The 17,376-nt window shown below is 51.6% G+C and overlaps 2 protein-coding genes across 8 annotated transcripts; both read right to left on the reverse strand.

Moving 5' to 3' along the window:
- Window positions 1–5,317: 5,317 nt before the first annotated feature.
- On the reverse strand, window positions 5,318–9,032 carry ANKLE1 (ankyrin repeat and LEM domain containing 1; the record flags this gene model as incomplete). Its single annotated transcript, XM_080928848.1, has 9 exons — window positions 5,318–5,490; window positions 5,665–5,794; window positions 5,894–6,053; window positions 6,600–6,771; window positions 6,882–7,358; window positions 7,636–7,750; window positions 7,827–7,932; window positions 8,728–8,880; window positions 8,971–9,032. The coding sequence occupies 9 exons, from the start codon at window positions 9,030–9,032 to the stop codon at window positions 5,318–5,320; spliced, it is 1,548 nt and encodes a 515-aa protein (XP_080784974.1).
- Window positions 9,033–10,341: 1,309 nt separating this feature from the next.
- Window positions 10,342–16,591, reverse strand: BABAM1 (BRISC and BRCA1 A complex member 1). 7 transcript variants are annotated; one of them, XM_080928855.1, is made up of 10 exons: window positions 16,452–16,591; window positions 16,259–16,344; window positions 15,443–15,788; window positions 15,041–15,099; window positions 14,359–14,479; window positions 14,116–14,194; window positions 12,652–12,676; window positions 12,027–12,228; window positions 11,857–11,943; window positions 10,342–10,706 (listed from the first exon to the last, which is right to left on the reverse strand). In XM_080928855.1, the coding sequence occupies exons 3-10, from the start codon at window positions 15,740–15,742 to the stop codon at window positions 10,503–10,505; spliced, it is 1,077 nt and encodes a 358-aa protein (XP_080784981.1). In that variant the 5' UTR covers window positions 15,743–15,788; window positions 16,259–16,344; window positions 16,452–16,591; the 3' UTR covers window positions 10,342–10,502. The 7 variants fall into 7 exon arrangements, with proteins under 7 accessions (XP_080784981.1, XP_080784982.1, XP_080784983.1 ...); XM_080928856.1 differs by having other exon boundaries at window positions 15,506–15,792; XM_080928857.1 differs by having other exon boundaries at window positions 12,027–12,156; window positions 15,443–15,792.
- Window positions 16,592–17,376: the final 785 nt, after the last annotated feature.

Genomic DNA, 17,376 nt, shown 5'->3' on the forward strand with positions numbered 1-17,376 from the left:
CTGATGAGTTGGGGGTGAAGAATTCCTCTATTTTTAAGGGGTGGGGAGGGTTGGTCTTGGATGTCCATTATTATGGTGTGTGTTCAATAAACTATTCTTGCTTAGCTGAGACTGAGGTGTAACCAATTATGATGAATATTTTACGCTGGTATTTCTGTTAACTAGCCGTAGCAATCATAATGTTAAATAAGGAACATAGTGGGTTTTGATACCTTCTGAGAGAAAAGGGCTTTAGAGATACACGAAAATGGAGACAGGTCTTAGAATAAAAATTAGAAAATATTATAAAGAAAAATGAGAAAGATACTAAAAAACACCATCAAAGGTTTAAAAAGGGATTTTTCTATCACATGGTAACAAGCCAAGGAAATTAGATGAAAATGTCCTCTTTGTATAACCAAACCCATTATCTGCAGGAAGTAACCCAAAACGTACCCAAAGAAATGAAATTTGGCAAATGGACGTGTTTAATTTCGTAGAATTTGAAAAATTAAAATAAGTGTACCATCCCATAGACACATATTTAAGATTTCAGTGGGCTTCAGGTTCTGAGAAGCCTGGCTCTGTACGTACATTTTTTTTTAGAAGTCATGGCATTTATGGGAATACCCACACAAATGAAGACTGTTGTGTGCCGGCGTACACATGTCTCTTGTAAAATGAAATATAAAGAGTACTTCAGATATGCCAGACAATCCTACAGGACAAGCAGTTGTAGAGAGAGACCACTTATACTTTAAAATAGATGCTTAACAAACAAAAGAGGTAACAAAGACCCCCAGAGATCTATTAACTAGTGCTTTATTGACTTTAAATTTCTTGAATACTGATGAACAAGACACAAGCTGCCGATAGACATTGGACTACAGAAAAACCGCTGAAGTAAGTCAGCTTGAAAATATTAAAGATGTCCTAACCTCAGAATTAAAGAAAGGAAATGTATTATGTTGGGGAAGAGGTTTGTCTTTGTTTCAACAGGAGAAGAAAAGCTATGGATTCCATCCAAAGTAATAAAAATCAGATTTAACCAAGGGAGGAACCCTGGAAAATCTCGGCTGAGACAGAAAGAAATCAAGAAGATCAACAAGACAGGTAACGTTGCTAATCCGTCTCCATGGGAGCAACTCTGAGCTGGCTGAGACAGAAAATGTCTCCGCCCAGAACTTCAACTAGACATAGCTAATAAGCCTTGTTGGCCACAAAACCCTCTGGACTTGTCATGCAATCCTTTCAAATGGCATAAAAATTTACATTACAGTTGGTTATACAGTTCAGACTAACTTATAAAAGGCAGATGCCTTACGTGTTCAAACAGAAAGCAGGGAACCATCTTTAACTGAATTGTGCACACTGTACATTTTCATACCTGTGTTATTGCGGAAATGTATATCTTGAGAGTTTGTTCACAAAGATGTTGCAGGGTATCTGATTATATTGTGAACCCTGAGGTTGTGTTACTTACTGAAAAAAAACTCTTTCTAGTTTTGCCTTATCACACACCTACCCTTTCTACACACCTTTAATCCCAAACAGTAAAGTTTGAGCCAGAACAGCTGAATTGAATCAGCAAGCAAGAGAAAGCACTAGAAAATGTGAGCTTACTCAGCAGCAAGTGTCACAGCCTGAGAACATTCTAGATTAGATTACACTCACCTGGGAAGTCTTTGGAGTTGTTCCTTGTTTAAAGATTTGTTTATTTAATTACATATGTTTTGTATCTTCATGTTGAAAGGCCAAACCTCCATCTTGGGACCGGCCTCCATTTAAAAGAAAAAGAGCCTGAGAACTCGACCTGCAGCTGAACCCAAGCTGCACCCAAGTTCCTGGAAGAATCACATAGTTTGTTTCTAGGCCCATACCCCAGAGTTACTCCCTAGCTACTCCCTAGCAACAGCCAATCAAGATCAGTCTGATAGTTCCAGATGTACTTTCAGATCGTTTGTGATTGTTCATGGTTTTGCTTCAGAGCACCCACCTGTCAGCTTACAATAGTCATTCAGTTAGATGCCTGCCAGACTGGAAACCTCGATCGTTCACTATTTCCTATAAAACCTTGTCCCACTGAGGGCTCCAGGCTTTGCCTCCCATCTGCAGCATCAGGGTCAGTGGTGAGCCTGAGCCTGGGTTTGAATAAAGACCCTAATGCATAATACTGCAGGCCAGGAGAGAGTGTCAGATCCCGTGACAGATGGTTGTGAGCCACCGTGTGATTTCTGGGAGTTTAACTCAGGACCTCTGGATGAGCAGTCACTGTTCTTAATTGCTTAGCCAACTCATTGTCTTTAAATTTTATTTGAGTGGGGTTGCACTATGTAGCCCAGGCTGACCTTGAACTGGGAGACCCTGACTTTACTTTCCAAATGCTAAAATTAAAAAATATAGACAGCAATGCCCAGAACTTTTTATTTTAATTACATGTATATGCTTATGACTGCAGTTGCAGAGGTCAAAGAGGGGCAAGAGGCTCCCTGGAAAGGAACTAGCTGGTCATTAGCCACCATATGGGTGCCGAGAACTGAATCACATCCTTTGTACAGAGCCATCTCTCCACCCCACAGAATACTTTTATTTTAAAGATTCATTTATTTTATGTATTTGAGTACACTGCAGCTGTCTTCAGACACACAGAAGAGGGCATCAGATCTCATTACAGATGGTTGTGAGCCACCATGTGGTTGCTGGGAATTGAACTCAGGACCTGTGGCCATCTCTCCAGCCCACTTTTTTGTTTTGTTTTTTTTTTTTTTTGTTGTTTGTTTGTTTTTTTTTAATACAGGGTTTCTGTTTAGCTCTGGCTGTCCTGAATCTCACTCTGTAGACCAGGCTGGCCTCAAACTCAAAGAGATCCACCTGCCTCTGCCTCACAAGTGCTGGGACTAAAGGCGTGCATTACCATGCCTGGCCAGAACTGACTCTTAAAGAGGAATCATCTACATCAGGGTGAAGGTGGACATGCCTGTGGGGCATTGTCTTGATTGTTGGTTGCCCCAGCCCACTGTGGGTAGCACATTCCCTAGGCAGAACTCTGAATTGTGTGAGCACAAAGAAAACTAGCCCAGGATGAGTGCCACGGGCCCTACCTTCTCTATTTTTGAGTATGATGTGGCAGCAGAGGTTCCTGCTTTGGTTTTCCTGAAACCATAGACTGTAACCTATCGTAGACTGTAAGCCAACATAACTTCCTTCCCCTCACACCTGTTTTAGCTGGGGGATCGCTTCACAGCAGCGGGCAAGACTAGAATACCTCCTTTCTGCATCCCCGGAATGACAAGATCCAGTAATGTAGAATGGTCTAGAGTACCTTCTGCTCCCCACCACCAGTCCCACCAGGAGCTCACTACTGTCCAGCACAATGGATTAACAAGTTCGCCCACACCTGGAGAGGGAGACACAAGATCATGAATTCATGTGTGCAACACACACACACACACACACACACACACACACACACACACACACACACGACAGCCCAGCCCCCCTCTGAAGTGAGAGCTGGGGCAGCCAAACAGTCTGGTCATGTCCTCAGTACTGAAGCCCTGGCCAGAACTTACCTTGTCTCCACTGACCTCAAGTGTAGGTAACGAAGGGAAGCCAGGTACTCAGGCTTCACGGGATGTGACTGTGACCACTGAGACTCAGCACGGAGTTAGTCTTCATTTGCTGAATCATGCCTTAAGGTGACTAAATATACCACATCCTGCTGAACCTGGACTTGAACTCTCGGCTCACTTGCAGGACCACAAGCCTGCTCCACCAGGAACAACTACCCAAAACATTTTCCAAAAAACTGAAGGACAGCCCCTAAGGACACTTGCTACATGCTCAATGTCTGCGTAGCTCAGGCTGGCCGGGAAGCTCAGGCTGGCCGGGCATTCACACTGACCACAACGTCCCTCCTCTTTCCCTCTTCTACACCCCTGTACTCCCAAAGCCTCCTGCATGTTAGGCCAGCCATGAGACATTCTGGGTCCCTGTGGCTACTCTAGGCCATTGATAATTCCCAATTCTTCTTCTGCTGGCTCCAGTGACATTAAGAGTTTGAGCTGGAAAAACTGGAGCGCTGGTTCAGTGAAGAGCACCGGCCGCTTCTTCATAGGTCTCGGTTCAATCCCAGCACACACATCAACTGTAGCCCCATAGGATACAATGCCCTCTTCTGTGTGCAGATAGACATAAGGATAAAACACCCGTGTGCCTGTGTGTGTGCGTGTGTACATATGTATATTTTTTATTTGAGCTGGAGCCAGGAGTGTGTGCCTCTAATTCCAGCACTTAGGGCAGTGAGTTCCAGGACAGCCAGGGCTGCACAAAGAAACCCTGGGTTTTTTAAGTGGGTGGGGAGAGGTGGGCTAGGAATCACAATTAACTTTCAGCTGGTACTTGAGGCAGTTTTGCTGGTTTTTTGATGCCATCCCTGATGAAGCAGCAAAGAGAGCCTGGGGACATAGCAACCAGAGGGTGTGGCCGGAAATTCGAGAAGAATCCATAGGACCAGGCCTCCTTCACGCCTCATTTATGGGTTAGTGTGGTTTCTGGGCAGCAAGCCTCATTAGGCTCAAGTGGGTGGGGCTTATGAATTAGCATAGTCCGTAGGTGGATGAGTTCCTGGAACGTGGCCTCTGCCAGGACAGGGCAGTCCCCAGTGGGGCTTCTGCTGGGTGGGCGTGTTATCTGGCCTTTGCCTGAGCACCTGGGGGGGGGGGGAGACTGTTCTTTCTCAGTGGGGGGAACCCAGGCTCCACCTAGTGTGTGGACAGCCACAATCAAAAGGACTGACACCACAAAATATGTTAATTCCCATTCTGAGATGCCCAGGCTGTCCTCCAACTAGCAATCCTCCTGCCTGAGCGTCCCGAAGGCAGGGGTGATCGACCACGAGACATGGAGACAAAGTATTTATTTCAGAATACTGTCTTACTTTTGATCGTTGTTGCTTTGGTTTTGGAGACATAGTTTCTGTATATACCCCTGGCTGCACTGGAACTCAACTCTGTACACCAGGCTGGCCCTGAACTCGCCTCCTGAGTGCTGGGATTAGAGCCCATCTTGTGTTCCAGAATACCTCTGTTCCTCCACTTGTTTTCCTGATCAGAAGCTCAATACTCTTCCAGAAGCAACCTGTACCCAAACTTAACTCAGCTTAGGTAAGACACACTGTCACATATTTAAACACACACACACACACACACACACACACACACACACACACACACACACACACTCCTCTGAAGCTAGAGCTGTGGACACAGTCAGGGACCCGCCACTGAGATGCTCAGACACGTTGATGGCTCAGGATTCATGGTCACATCCTCAGAATTCAGCCTCGAGCCTGAATGTCCTGTGGCCTCAGCTCTCTCTCCCCCTCAGCAAGGAAGACCAGCAGAGCACGCTGTAGCAGGTGCACCCCCAAACGCCGCCGCCGGGGGAGTGGCCAATGGGCAACTACTCCATAGCAGTGCCCCTGTTTCTGGTTGGTCAGTGCCTGGAGACCTGGTCAAATAAGAGGCAAGTAACAGGAGTGATCTCAGCCCCACCCCCTCCATCCACCACCACGCGCTTGGTGCTCAGTGAATGAATACATAAATGAACAGCGAGGAGGAGGGAAAGGAATTCACAGCTAAGACACCTTTCATGTGACCTCAGCTCTACAAGCCAGACCCCTACCTAGGGCATCCAAAAGACAAGCCTCCCGTGTGTATGCCTCCACGGCTACCACATGCTGGAAGCAGTGTAGAGAGATGACGCCCCGGCCGCTATCCCAGATGTCTAAGATCCGGCGGACCTTGGGACAGACCTGTGGGGTGTGGGCGGGTCACAGCTGGGATCCTAAGCCATGTCCCTCCCAGGCCTGAAGGCTGGCCGATACACCCTAACCCTGTCTCTCATGCCCCACCTGTTTTCTTGGCTTTTCATGGTAGCCGAGGGCTTCCCAGAGGTGGGCATCTGGCCGGGCACGGGTCCCCTTGCCCACATAGAAGATGGCTCGCACAAAACATTGCAGACACTCAGCCAGCGTGAGGGAAGAGGCTCGGGAAGGCAGGTCGTTCGTCAGCCTGGGGTACAGAGCTGCTGAGAGTGGGGGCATTTCCACCCTGATCACCTGGGTTCCATCCCTGGGACCCGCATGACAGAGAGACCGGCTTCCTCTGACCTCACATGAGCACCAGTGTGTGTACCATGCAGGCACATGCACAGAACAGTGTGTCAAGGAGGGGAGTGGTGATGGCAGAGAGGGAAAATGGCCACTGTACCCACATCCAGATCACCCGTTTTATAAGCCATAAAATAGGTACTCACAGCTAGAACTGACCCCCGACACCATTTCTAAAGGAGGTAAACAGAGGGCTAACCCCTTCCCTAGGTACACACAGTGAATCAAAACAAATCCCCACTGTCTGTGGGGTTTTGTTGTTTTGTTTGGTGTTTGATGTTACAACCCTGTCTCGAGATCAGTCTGATCGTATAACCCACGAGATGGAAGCAGAAACCATTAACAAGGGGTCGCCCTTCCCCCACCAACCAAGACGGAACTTGAGGAGCTGGGCTTTGCTCTGCAGTCTTCCTATAATCCCAGCCCCCCGGCCTCTCTCTCACCACACCTGGGGTCGAGAAGTAGATACGTAAAGCTGGACTTTGTAATGCCTTCCCGCCACTTCCTCGAGGGATCCGGCCGCTGAAAATGCTGAGCCAGGGCTGCCTCATCTACCTGGCAGTCAGGGACGGTGCCCGTCCTTAGCGCCTCTGCCAGTTCTGGGCTATGCCCTGCATCAGCTGGGGAAGAAAAACTGAGTCAGGGCCAAGGACAAAGGCTGGAAAGGGAGATGGGCCTCATGATTCAGGGAGTGTAGCCAGACTCCAAATACCACCACCTAAGGACTCACCAGGGCTAGCCTGGGCTTCCTGCAGCCGCCGCAGGTAGTGTCTTCGGGTGAAAGGTGTGACAGGTCCAGGGCTAAAGCCCAGCGCCCGCAGGGCCTGGAGGAGCTGCAGGTCGGACATTGGAGGGACCGAGCCGTGGGGGTTCAAAGCCCCCAGATCCCCATCACCAGGCAGTAAGGGTTTGTCTGTGGCCTTTGCGGTCAACGTCAGGGCCTGTGGCTGGCAGTTGGGTGTCCCCTCCCCAGCTGACACGGCCCCACAGGTTACCCACAGGCCAGCCGCAAGGTCGTGAGTCCTCCCAGGGCGCCTGGGCTGCAGAGAGTCCTCCACTGCGGTGACAAAGGAGGCATCGCTGCTGTAGTCCGAGCTCTCGGTAGCCTCAGGGCTCTGGGGCTGCACAGCCACCTCCACAGCCTCCACCTCCAGCTCATCTCTGCGCATGTGCGACTCCGAGTCCCGAGAGACTCCAGAAGACCCTGCTAAAACAGGTCCTCGGTATGTGTCGGTTTCAAGGCGAACCCTGGGCTACATGAAAACTCTAAATATAAACAGATTTACAAATGTATGGGTGAATAAGTAATCAATAAAACATATAAACAGATATGATATAGGCATGATAAATGACAGATGATTGACAGATAGGTGATAGTTACGTGGCCGGTAAGACCATGGATAGTGGTTGACATGACAGATGAATATAGAGAACTGGACCCGGCAGCGTGGTAGCCTGGTCCACCCTCTCATCTCCTCTCTCACCTGTGGGCTCTGCGGTCTCATCTGGCTTCCGGGTGGGCGTGTCCAGCTCCTGCAGCACTCGCGCACAGTGGTGGTGTCGCTGCTGTAGTGCCCAGTCCAAGGGCCTGAGCCCGTCCTGTGCAGTCTCCGTCAGCAGGGAGCGCCCATGCCCACCCTCCCACCACCCATGTGTGCCTGCACAGGGTACTGACCTGATCCCGCAGTGTGGGGTCACCCCCTCGGCTCAGCAGTAACTCCAGGGCGCTGCGACAGCCCCACGCAGCAGCCACGTGCACGGGCGTCAATGCCTCCGCTGACCTGGGACCCCCAAAGAGAGAGGAGAGGGCAGCGTTGGTTCCTTTTCTCGCATAGCCCAGACTAGCCTTGAACTCCTGCTCTCCTGCCTCAGTTCCTCCAGCTGGGATTGAAGGGCTTTACACCCACTACCTCAGGTCAAGACTAGGCCGAGTACCAGCTTCCCACCACTGGTCAAGGCTAGACCAAGTTCCGTTCTCCACCCACAGTTCTCGGGAGAAGCAGGAACATCCTTGAAAAATCTCAGAATGTACTGATAGTCACCTGACCCTCTGGTTCCAGATAGAGTCATATGCTTGCTAGCCAATAGATTCAAAGGTCAACATGCTTATCCAATAAGTTTAAACTGTATGTAATCTGTACCCCTAAAAAGTATAAAAATTGCTTGTTACAGCCATTCGAGGTCGTCTTCCAGACACCCGCCAGGAGGGGCTGATTGAGGATCGATCCGACCAGCCGGAAAATAAACTTCTTGCGTTTGCATTGAACTCTGTTCTCGTGTCTCACGGGGGGGGGGGGGGTCTCCTGGTAGTTAAGACTCACTTCGAGTCTTACAGGATGACTGGTGCCCACTACCATGTTCAGATTGTTGGGGGTGAGGTGTTGAGGCTCTAACTCACGGTCATCTAACTACCTCAGTTTCCAGAGTGTCAGAATGACAGGTATGCTGTCCCCGACCTTGGAAGAAGCCATCTGTATCTCCTGGAGCTGCAGCCTCTGACCCGGGAGCCTGGGGCCCAGCACTGCCAAGTCCCCGAGTCACACCCACCGCACCCAGTGACCCGGGCCGTGCCTCACCGAGCATTGGGGTCCGCACCCCAGCGCAGCAGCATCCGAAGGCAATGCAGGGCGCGGGGGTGGCTCGCTCTGGCAGCCAAGTGCACCGCCGCCGCGCCATCCTCCAGCACCAGGTTGGGGTCCGCCCCAAGGCGCAACAGCTCCTCCACAGCCCTGCAGAAGGACGAGCACGGTAGATCCCAAGCCCTCCTGGCCACCCAGGGAGCAGAAGGTCGGGGAGGACCCGGCCCGGGCCGCCCTCACCGTGCATCCTCCTCCCGAAGTGCTGCTAACAGTCGCAGGGCCAGGGAGGCAGCATCGGCCATATCCCGCAAGAGGCAGGGCCCTCCGCAGTTCAAATTCGCGCGGCAACCGTCTACGCACGCGCAGTCCCGCCTGTCTTTGCTTCTGGCCCCGCCCCACGCCGAGGGGGATTGACAGGCTGCACCCTGAGCCCCGTTGGGGAGACAGCAGAGATCATCTGGAGCAAAGCAGAGACTCCAGGGTTTGGTTCGCACATCTGGGATGCCAGGAGGGTTAAATCAGATTCCAGGGGAGCTGGGGATAAAGAGTATAACCTTTCTCAACCCAGCAGAGTTGGCTGTAGCTGTGTGAGAAAGAGCTTTGGGACAGCAAGATGGCACTGTAGGTCAAGGTGCTTGCTGCTAAGTCTAGTGACCTGGTTCAATACTCAGGACCCACACGTTGGAAAGAGGAAACAGAATGACATCCACACGTGTATCGGGGTCGCGAGCCTGCACATGCTCGTGCACACATTAAATAAAAACTATAAAGAGCTTCATTCTCCTTAATTGCAAATGGAGGGACAGGCTCAACAGTAAGTAAGTGCCCAATAAATGCAGAGGCCAGAAAGCACTTAGGCAAGCTGGCCTACTTTTAAAAATTAATTAACTAAAGTGTGAGGGTGTTTTGCCTACATGCTTGCATTCCATGCGTGCCTGGTGCTCATGAAGACCAGAAAGGGGGCATCGGATTCCCGGAGTGTGGAATTGTGAGTTTGTGTGGAAGCTGAACCAACGGCTTTTAATGGCTGAGTCATGATAGGCCCCTGACCTGTTCATACTGGTGGATGGATCCAGTGCTTCCCTATGCAGCCCCTGCTGACTTCCCTATGCAGCCCCTGCTGACTTCCCTATGCAGCCCTCGCTGACCTAGCTGACCTAGCACTGGCCACTCCTGACTCAGTGTCAGCCCAGCTCCCACCCACTGCCATTTCGTTTGCTATAGACAGAGGCAGAGAGGATGAATATGGTCTAACCTGAGATTGAGGGGCTCCTGAGTTTCCCTTACTCTTCTAAGGTGCACACCCTAGATCCCTATCCTAGCCTAGGGCATCAGGGCCGCAAAATCCCAGGCAGTGATTGCTACGAGGCCACACAAGTTCAGTCACATCAGGGTACCCAAACCCACCTTCCACTTGGAGCTGAGACTCTCGTGTATACAGGAGGCCCCGTATATGGCGGCCATACCAGTTCCACCTACAATAATCTTCCCTGTTCTGGAGGACTTCCTGGAGAAAAGGACATTTGGAGTGGGTTCTGTAGGGTGAAGAGGAGTTTGGACCGTGCAGTGAACACCAGCCTGAAGGTCACAAAGATGCAGCTGAGCCCAAAGTAACACCAAGGGCAGGCTCGGGGGCCTCAGATTTTTATTCTGATGACAAATGTGGTTGCAGGAAGAATGACTTTACAGTAGACGGAGTGGGGTTGAGCATGGGCCAGTAATGAGGGTGTGGGCTGCACTCTCCTCATGGAAGGCTGCGGAGATGTCGCAGGTCACACAGTGGCTTCCCCCTCGCCAGCCTCCTCGGCCTCCTCCAGCAGGCTGTAGCTTGCATGACTCTGACAGGGCCTCTGTAGCGGATGGGCCAGCAACTTGGCCATGCAGTTGTGGAGCTCCAGGGCGGGACCAGAAAGTGTTACTTCATACTTGTAGCTGGTGCCCTTGGTGTCCAGACTGCCCATGAAGGCAAACATGTCCTGTGAGAGGCAGTGTGGGCTGTTTAGGGTGAGCATTAGCTCTTTCAGGCCCTCCCTGTCCCTGGAGGCCTTCTCAGAGGAAGGGACATCTAGAGTAAGTTCTGAAGGGTAAAGAGGAGTTGGCCAGGCCACAAAGGATTGCAACCGTCCTGACACCAACCAAGCAGCAGGACCTAAGAGTTCATCCCCAGCAATCTACAAGCACAACGTGGGGCTGGGAAGCAGCTCAGTGGACACAAAACTACCGCAGGAAAGCTCAATGCGGCCGTGCACATTGAAGCCAGAGGCCAGCCGGGGCAGCTGCAATACAAGAGACACTGCTTCAAGCCAGAGGGGAGGCCGTGCGCGCTCCCACAGGAGGATTCTTCTCTGGGTTGGTAATTTCTCTTTCCTCCAACCAGGGCTACAGAGTAGCCCGGGCTAACCCTTTGCTGTGTATCACTTTCTTCTGAGATTGAAACATTCTATCCTAGAGAAAAGCTCCTAAAGTAGGAAGGTAAACAACTCCAAGTAACTTCAGAAGTCCCTAAAACTGAGCAGATGCACTAGGCCCCTCCTGATCAGAGTAAGAAAATTCCTGAAACTAGGGAACAGCTGCAAAGAAGACTGTGAGACCTGACCAGAAACCTGGCAGGTTTAGAACAGTCCCTTGAACGAGACACTCTAGCATCACAACCCCTGCCTCAGCCTTTCCTGTGCTTCACTCCATAAGGGGCTGGAGTCGGGTGTGTGTGTCTGCCTGGGCTGAGTCGTGAGTCAGTTCCCTCCTCCCATCGTGCTCATCCCAGTTTTAAACTCAGGCTTGTCTGCAAGCACCTTTATCTGACTTACACCTCTCAGTCACGTAAGCTCAACCTCACAGCCCTTAGATCCCACTGAAGGTCACACAGCGAGTTCACAGGTGAAGAAACAACCTGGGAGGGGTTGAGAAGGGACTGGCACAGCTGGGCAAGGTCAGGGACAGGGTGGGGTGCTAGGGTTGGTGTGGCGGGGCTGAGCCTGCTCCCTGGGCTGCCAGAGCCGTGGCCTCCCAAGACCTCACCACCAGCTCAGAGTGGAAATGTGGGGAATGGTTGCTGAATGGCGGGGAGAGGCAGGCCCAAGTCAGATGTCCCAAGATGTCTCCTCCATCCTCTACGGTACATCTCACCTTCCAGCTTATATCGTCTTCCTTCTCCTCGGTGCCATTGTGGATGTAAACGATGTCGAAGAAGAAGTAGGGACACTGGAGCATCTTCTGCATTGGATAAGAGGGAGGCAGGCGGTGAGCTCTCCCCTGCCTCTGCGACCTCCGGTGCCCTCCCTCCCCTCCAGACTCACCTTCATGGGCTCAGTCAAGGAGAACTGGGGCTGGCAGGGTGGGCGACTGTAGACCAGGATGGTGCGCACGACGTAGGGGGGCGGGATGGTTTGCACGTTCTCTGTGACTGGCAGCTCAGTCTTCTGCTGGCTACAGAATGGGGAGGGCTCGGTACCCAGCTGCCATCCAGCCTGGCCCGGACCCCTCTCCCAGCAGCTGGAGCTGCTGACATGGGGGCCTGTATGTGACATCAGCGCCCCATCTCAGCCAAGTTCCTCAGGCCAAGATGCTAGGGGCACTGCATGTTAAACAAAAGCCAGGACAGCAAGGAGCTGAAGGCACCTGCAGCCACGCCTGAGGACCTGAGCGGATGCGCAAACCCCATGAGGCAGAGATGCGGATTCTCACAAATCGCCCTGACCTCCACAGATGCATGACACGTGTACCCACACACAAAGTAAGTACATAATGAAAAAACTTAAAAGACTTCTTTAGAAGTATTCTCAAAGGAAAAACAAATTCAAGCTTCCAGGCTAGATTTAGGTCTTATCCTCAAGCCCCGCCCACTGGACAGCCTTAAGTGGCTGTCAGCACCTTGGTGGGTAAGGAACCCAGGGCCATGTTCCACTGCAGATGAGCACTCACATGAGGCTGAAGAGGCCTTCCAAATCTGGGAGGATGTTAAGGACAAGGTGCCAGCTTGGAGGCAGGGGCTTCTCTGACCTAGACCTTGGAAGATGATGGGCACCTCTGGGGCAGGCAGTGTGACCCCTGGGGGCAGGCTGTGACCCCACCCCACCTGGCATCTCTCTTAAGCCTGCTTCCTCTCACACACCACACAGTGGGATACTGGCCTCATCCCCCACAGGCCGTTTGGTGTCCCACTGTCCTGCCACATCTGTTTCCTTAATTCAGGTGGTCGGGGTGTGTGTGTGAGACACATCCTGCATGTTAGGGCCAACAGCATGAAAGCCATGGTTGTGACTTTTCAGGAAAATACCACCATTAAGGTACCAACTGCATACTGGCCCACTAGTGGCATGCTCCCTGAGAGCATCTGCTAGACGCTCAGTCCCACTCACTGACCCTGTCCCATCACCACGCAGGGTGGCTGGCTTTGGCATCCTTGTGTCTAATAGGCAGCTTTCTGGTACTGCCCTTGCTGCTGCTGACTGTGTGTTCTGTTTTTTAAAGATTTATTTATGTATGAGTACACTGTCACTGTCTTCTGACACACCAGAAGAGGACATTGATTACAGATGGTTGTGAGCCACCACGTAGTTGCTGGGAGTTGAACTCAAGACCTCCAGAAGAGCAGTCAGTGCTCTTAACTGATGAGACACCTCATCAGCCCCAACTTTGTGTTTTTGAAAGTCTAGACTTGTGGCCTGGAATTTCCAATCCTCCTGCCTCAGCTATTCGAGTTCTGGGTGGACACTCCTGCACCCAGCACCTCCCTGTGGTGGGTTTTGAATGTAATTCCACCTAGAATGGCATACAAGGAATATTCCATTTGTGATCTCACTGGACAAAATCTCCCAGTTTGTTGGGACTTGGGCTCAGTTGCTAAGGTACTTGTAGCTTAGTTGCTAGAGTGCTTATAACTCAGTTGCTAGAGCTCAGCAAGCATGCTGCTATGGTATACTCTCCAGCACACTGTCATTCCAACCCTTTAGAAGTTGGAGGCAGACAAATCAGAAACTCAAGGCCAACCTTAGCTACACTGTGAACTCAAGACCAGCCTCAGCTACATGAAAAATAGCCTCAAAAATATATTAATTATGGGGGCTGGAGAGACGGCCTCAGTGGTTAAGTGGTTAACTGCTCTTCCAGAGGACCTGAGTTCAATTCCCAGCAACCATCTATATGAAGGTTCACGACCATCTGTAATGGGTCTGACGACTTGTGGCCTGCACACAGAGAGAAGAGAGAATTGGAGGCATGGTTCTGAAGCACTGCCATGCTATTCTCAGGAAAACACTGATTCCAGGTCTGAATTAGTTTTGATTTTGGATGCACAACTTGGGCTGTGTTGTAGGGATCCCACAGTACCACTGAGCCCCCAACACAGTGCCACTGAAGTAGGGTTTGGGACAGTGACAAGGATACTGAAGGTGGAGCAGGACGCCGTCTCCAGGTCATACAGGCAGCTGCAGAGCTCACGTGGGTCAGAGGTCAGGCCAGACAACTGTGGGGAAGGCAGGACTTCAGTGCTGGGGTTCCCGGTCCCGAGGTCCCCAGGGTCCCTGTCCTCCCCAGCTCACCCAGGCAGATTCCTCATTCACCACGACCAGTGCAAACTCGTGGCTCCCGGTCCCGAGGTCCCCAGGGTCCCTGCCCTCCCCAGCTCACCCAGGCAGAGTCCTCATTCACCACGACCAGTGCAAACTCGTGACTCTTGTCAATCTTGTGCTTTGTACGGACAAACATCTCAACCATCTTCTGAGACACATTCAGGGCGTTCGTCCTGGAGCTAGAAGGGAGGGCGGGGTGACAGTGTTGGTTGTCAACGAAACAACATCTGGCATTAACTAAAACCCAAGTGGCTGGGCACACCAGTGAGGCAGTTTTTTCCTTAATTAAATCATTTGAAGTAGGAAGATCTGCTTCTAGTCCCGATCTCGGATGTGGGAAAATCCACTTTTGATCTGGGCCCTAGTACACACCAGGTTAGCCTCAAACTCACTGTGTAGTGTAGGCTAGCCTATAAAATGCTGCATTGCCAAGATGGACCTTGAACTCCCGACTCCCCATCTCTGCCTCCCAGTGCCATGACGGCAGGTGTGTGCTACGGGCTCCTGAGCCAAGGCCAGTCCAGATGTAACACCCAATACCACAGCTGCCAGGGGCACACACAACACTTCATGAGCTAGACAGCGGCCTACCCCATCACCTGGAGGTCAGCTGGGGTCAGTTGGCTCCTAAGAGTGTCACACATGTGAACAGAAGCCTAGGACACAACCCTGAAGTGTCAGTGTCATGGACACCCCAATGCATTCTGAGTCGCCTATATCCAAACGCAATGCCACAGTACCCATTAAAGGACTCCAGCTTTGGCACAGACATCTCCTCCGAAAGATCCAGACAGATGATCTGAAACATAAAGAGAAGACAGAGAATACAGGACCAAACCAGACAGCCATTACAGCTTGGGTGGGACCCAGCCTGCAGAGCTCGACAGGGACTGGGGGTGTGGCTGAGGGGCAGAGCCTCTGCCTAGAATGGAGGAGTAGCTGCTTAGTAACACATGGAAGTCCAGGCACCACAAAATAAAAACAACAAGAATCTAAATTCAGTGGCATTTAAGCTACCCAGTGTGTGACATTTGTGGAACAGGCAGAAACCTGAGGCAGCAACTTAAAGAGAATCTCACAAGACAGGGGTGACCTGTCTGAGGGCCTCTATCCCCACATTTCCAGCAAAAAACTCCACATACCACCTTCTCTGGACAGTTGACCCTTGGTGTTCGAATCTGGACCTCAGATGCTGGTGTTGGTACCTGCCAGGGCTTAGGCCCAGCTCCTGGAACACTGGCGGCCCCATCATCTGCAGTGGCTGCCTCACCCTCGCCCTCGCTGCGGCTACCCACATTGGCCTGAGCCCCCAGGGCTCGGTCCTCAGCCCCCTCAGGATTGGAGCGAGTATGAGGCCTGGACTCAGATATCGGCTCCTCTCCTTCTTCTTCTTCCTCTTCTTCCTCCTCCTCGGTGGGGCTGTTGGCCTCGGCCACCTCCATGGTTCCGGAGTGGTTGGATGGAGGGGGTATAGTGGAAGCCAGGATCCTGCCTTAAGAATTTGTAAAGATGTTGGTTACTAGAAAGCCAGAAAGTGGGCATGAGCCCTTTACAGCACAGGGGTCTCTGATGGCTGCAGAATGCTCCCAGAAGGCAGTGTATCCAGGAACCACCCTCAGGTGAAGTAACAGCTTCATGTGGCCCAGGCTGGACTCTAACTCTAAAGCTATATGAATTAGGATGGCCTGGTACCTCTGTATCCACTTTCCAAGTGCTTTAAGTACACCACCACACATGGTTTAGGTGATGCTAGGGATGGATACCCAGGGCCTCACACAAGCTAGGAAAGCTCTTTACCAACTGTGCCACTGCACTACCAACCGAACTGCTGTCCATCCTTAGCTTCCCACTGCTTACACAGGACGAACACTGCCCCCCTTCCCGGGACCAATAAACACACCCCAGTTGCCTGGTCACTAGGCATTTGACCCAACTGAGATCTCCAGTGGCTCCCACACCTGGGAAACTTGGTTTACGGAGCCGAAAAGATGCAGTTGAAGCTTCCCAAAGCTCCTTTTCCACTGAGGCGGCGCCGGTCAGGTCCCTGGGGAAACACAGGAAGCCCAAATCGCCGACCGTGCAATGGATGAGCGTTTCTCGGGGTGGCGTCTCGGGACCTCGAAGCCCCTCAAGTCCTCAAGCAGAACAAACCTAGAACTGCAGCAAGCCGGGCGGGCTGAAGTTAGACCTCGGCGACACAAAGCTCGCGCGCGTTCACACCGCCGCAGGTTCCACTCTATAGCCTGGGGACCGGGACCAGTCAATCAGGACTCTAGGAAGCCGCCATCTTCCTGACCGGAAGTTTGTGCGGCGCTGCTCAGACACCTTCTGGGAAATGTAGTTCAGTGGCCCTCCAGACATGAAAGCTGATAGGCTGAGGCGTTCTGGGGGTGTGGCTTGAAGTGTAACGGGCTGGAATGGGGCTGAAGAGGGGTAGTATTGGGAGTGGGTGTGACCCGTGGTGGACTGAATCCCGGATTGGGCGGAATTTGCAGTTCGGGCTTAATTACACTATGGTTCTCAAGGTCTCTGCTGTGATAGGACAGGAGACTGAGCTGGGCGGGGCCGTTTGATGGTAGGACCTGGCTTGGGTTGGCCAAGTGCCCTCTCAGTTACTTATGTGACTTAGGTTGGGATACATTCACCAGTACCTCAATGCGGGCTGGTGGTGTACACCTGGCATCCCTACACTCCAGGGGCCGGAAGACAAAGATCGGGCGTTTAGACCAGCCTGGGCTATATAAGATGCTGTGTAAAAACCAAGATGGAAAGAAAAAGTAAAGATGCCAGCAGACACACTGTGGACAAGCTCATTGTCGCCGGCTCCAACAGCCTAACGCAGCAGTTCAGTCTCATTGAAGAGAAACTTGTGGGCCACTGGACAAGGGTGCAGGCTCTTACCGCCAATCCTGAGGACCTGAGTTTGATGTCGAAAACAAGTAGGACCACCGCAGACAAAGATGTGTGAAGCAGTGAAAAATAAAAGCTATGCAAACGCTGGAGCCAGCGCCTACAGTTTTGTTTTTGTTTTTAGAAACACAAAATAAAATTTAAAAAGACCTTCACGTTAGAGGGA

This window comes from Micromys minutus, assembly GCF_963924665.1.
Source record: "Micromys minutus genome assembly, chromosome: 14".
In the NCBI taxonomy this organism is placed as follows: Eukaryota; Metazoa; Chordata; class Mammalia; order Rodentia; family Muridae; genus Micromys; species Micromys minutus.

What these genes read in the sequence shown, in the direction of transcription:
- BABAM1 (XM_080928855.1), bottom strand. Translation starts at nt 15,742, where the DNA reads ATGGAGGTGGCCGAGGCCAACAGCCCCACCGAGGAGGAGGAAGAAGAG. An exon ending in AAGCTGGAGTCCTTTAATGG is followed by an intron (nt 14,480 to 15,040) that starts GTACTGTGGCAT and finishes CCTCCCTTCTAG; the next exon opens with CTCCAGGACGAACGCCCTGA. An exon ending in GAAGGCCTCTTCAGCCTCAT is followed by an intron (nt 12,229 to 12,651) that starts GTGAGTGCTCAT and finishes CCATGTCAGCAG; the next exon opens with CTCCAGCTGCTGGGAGAGGG.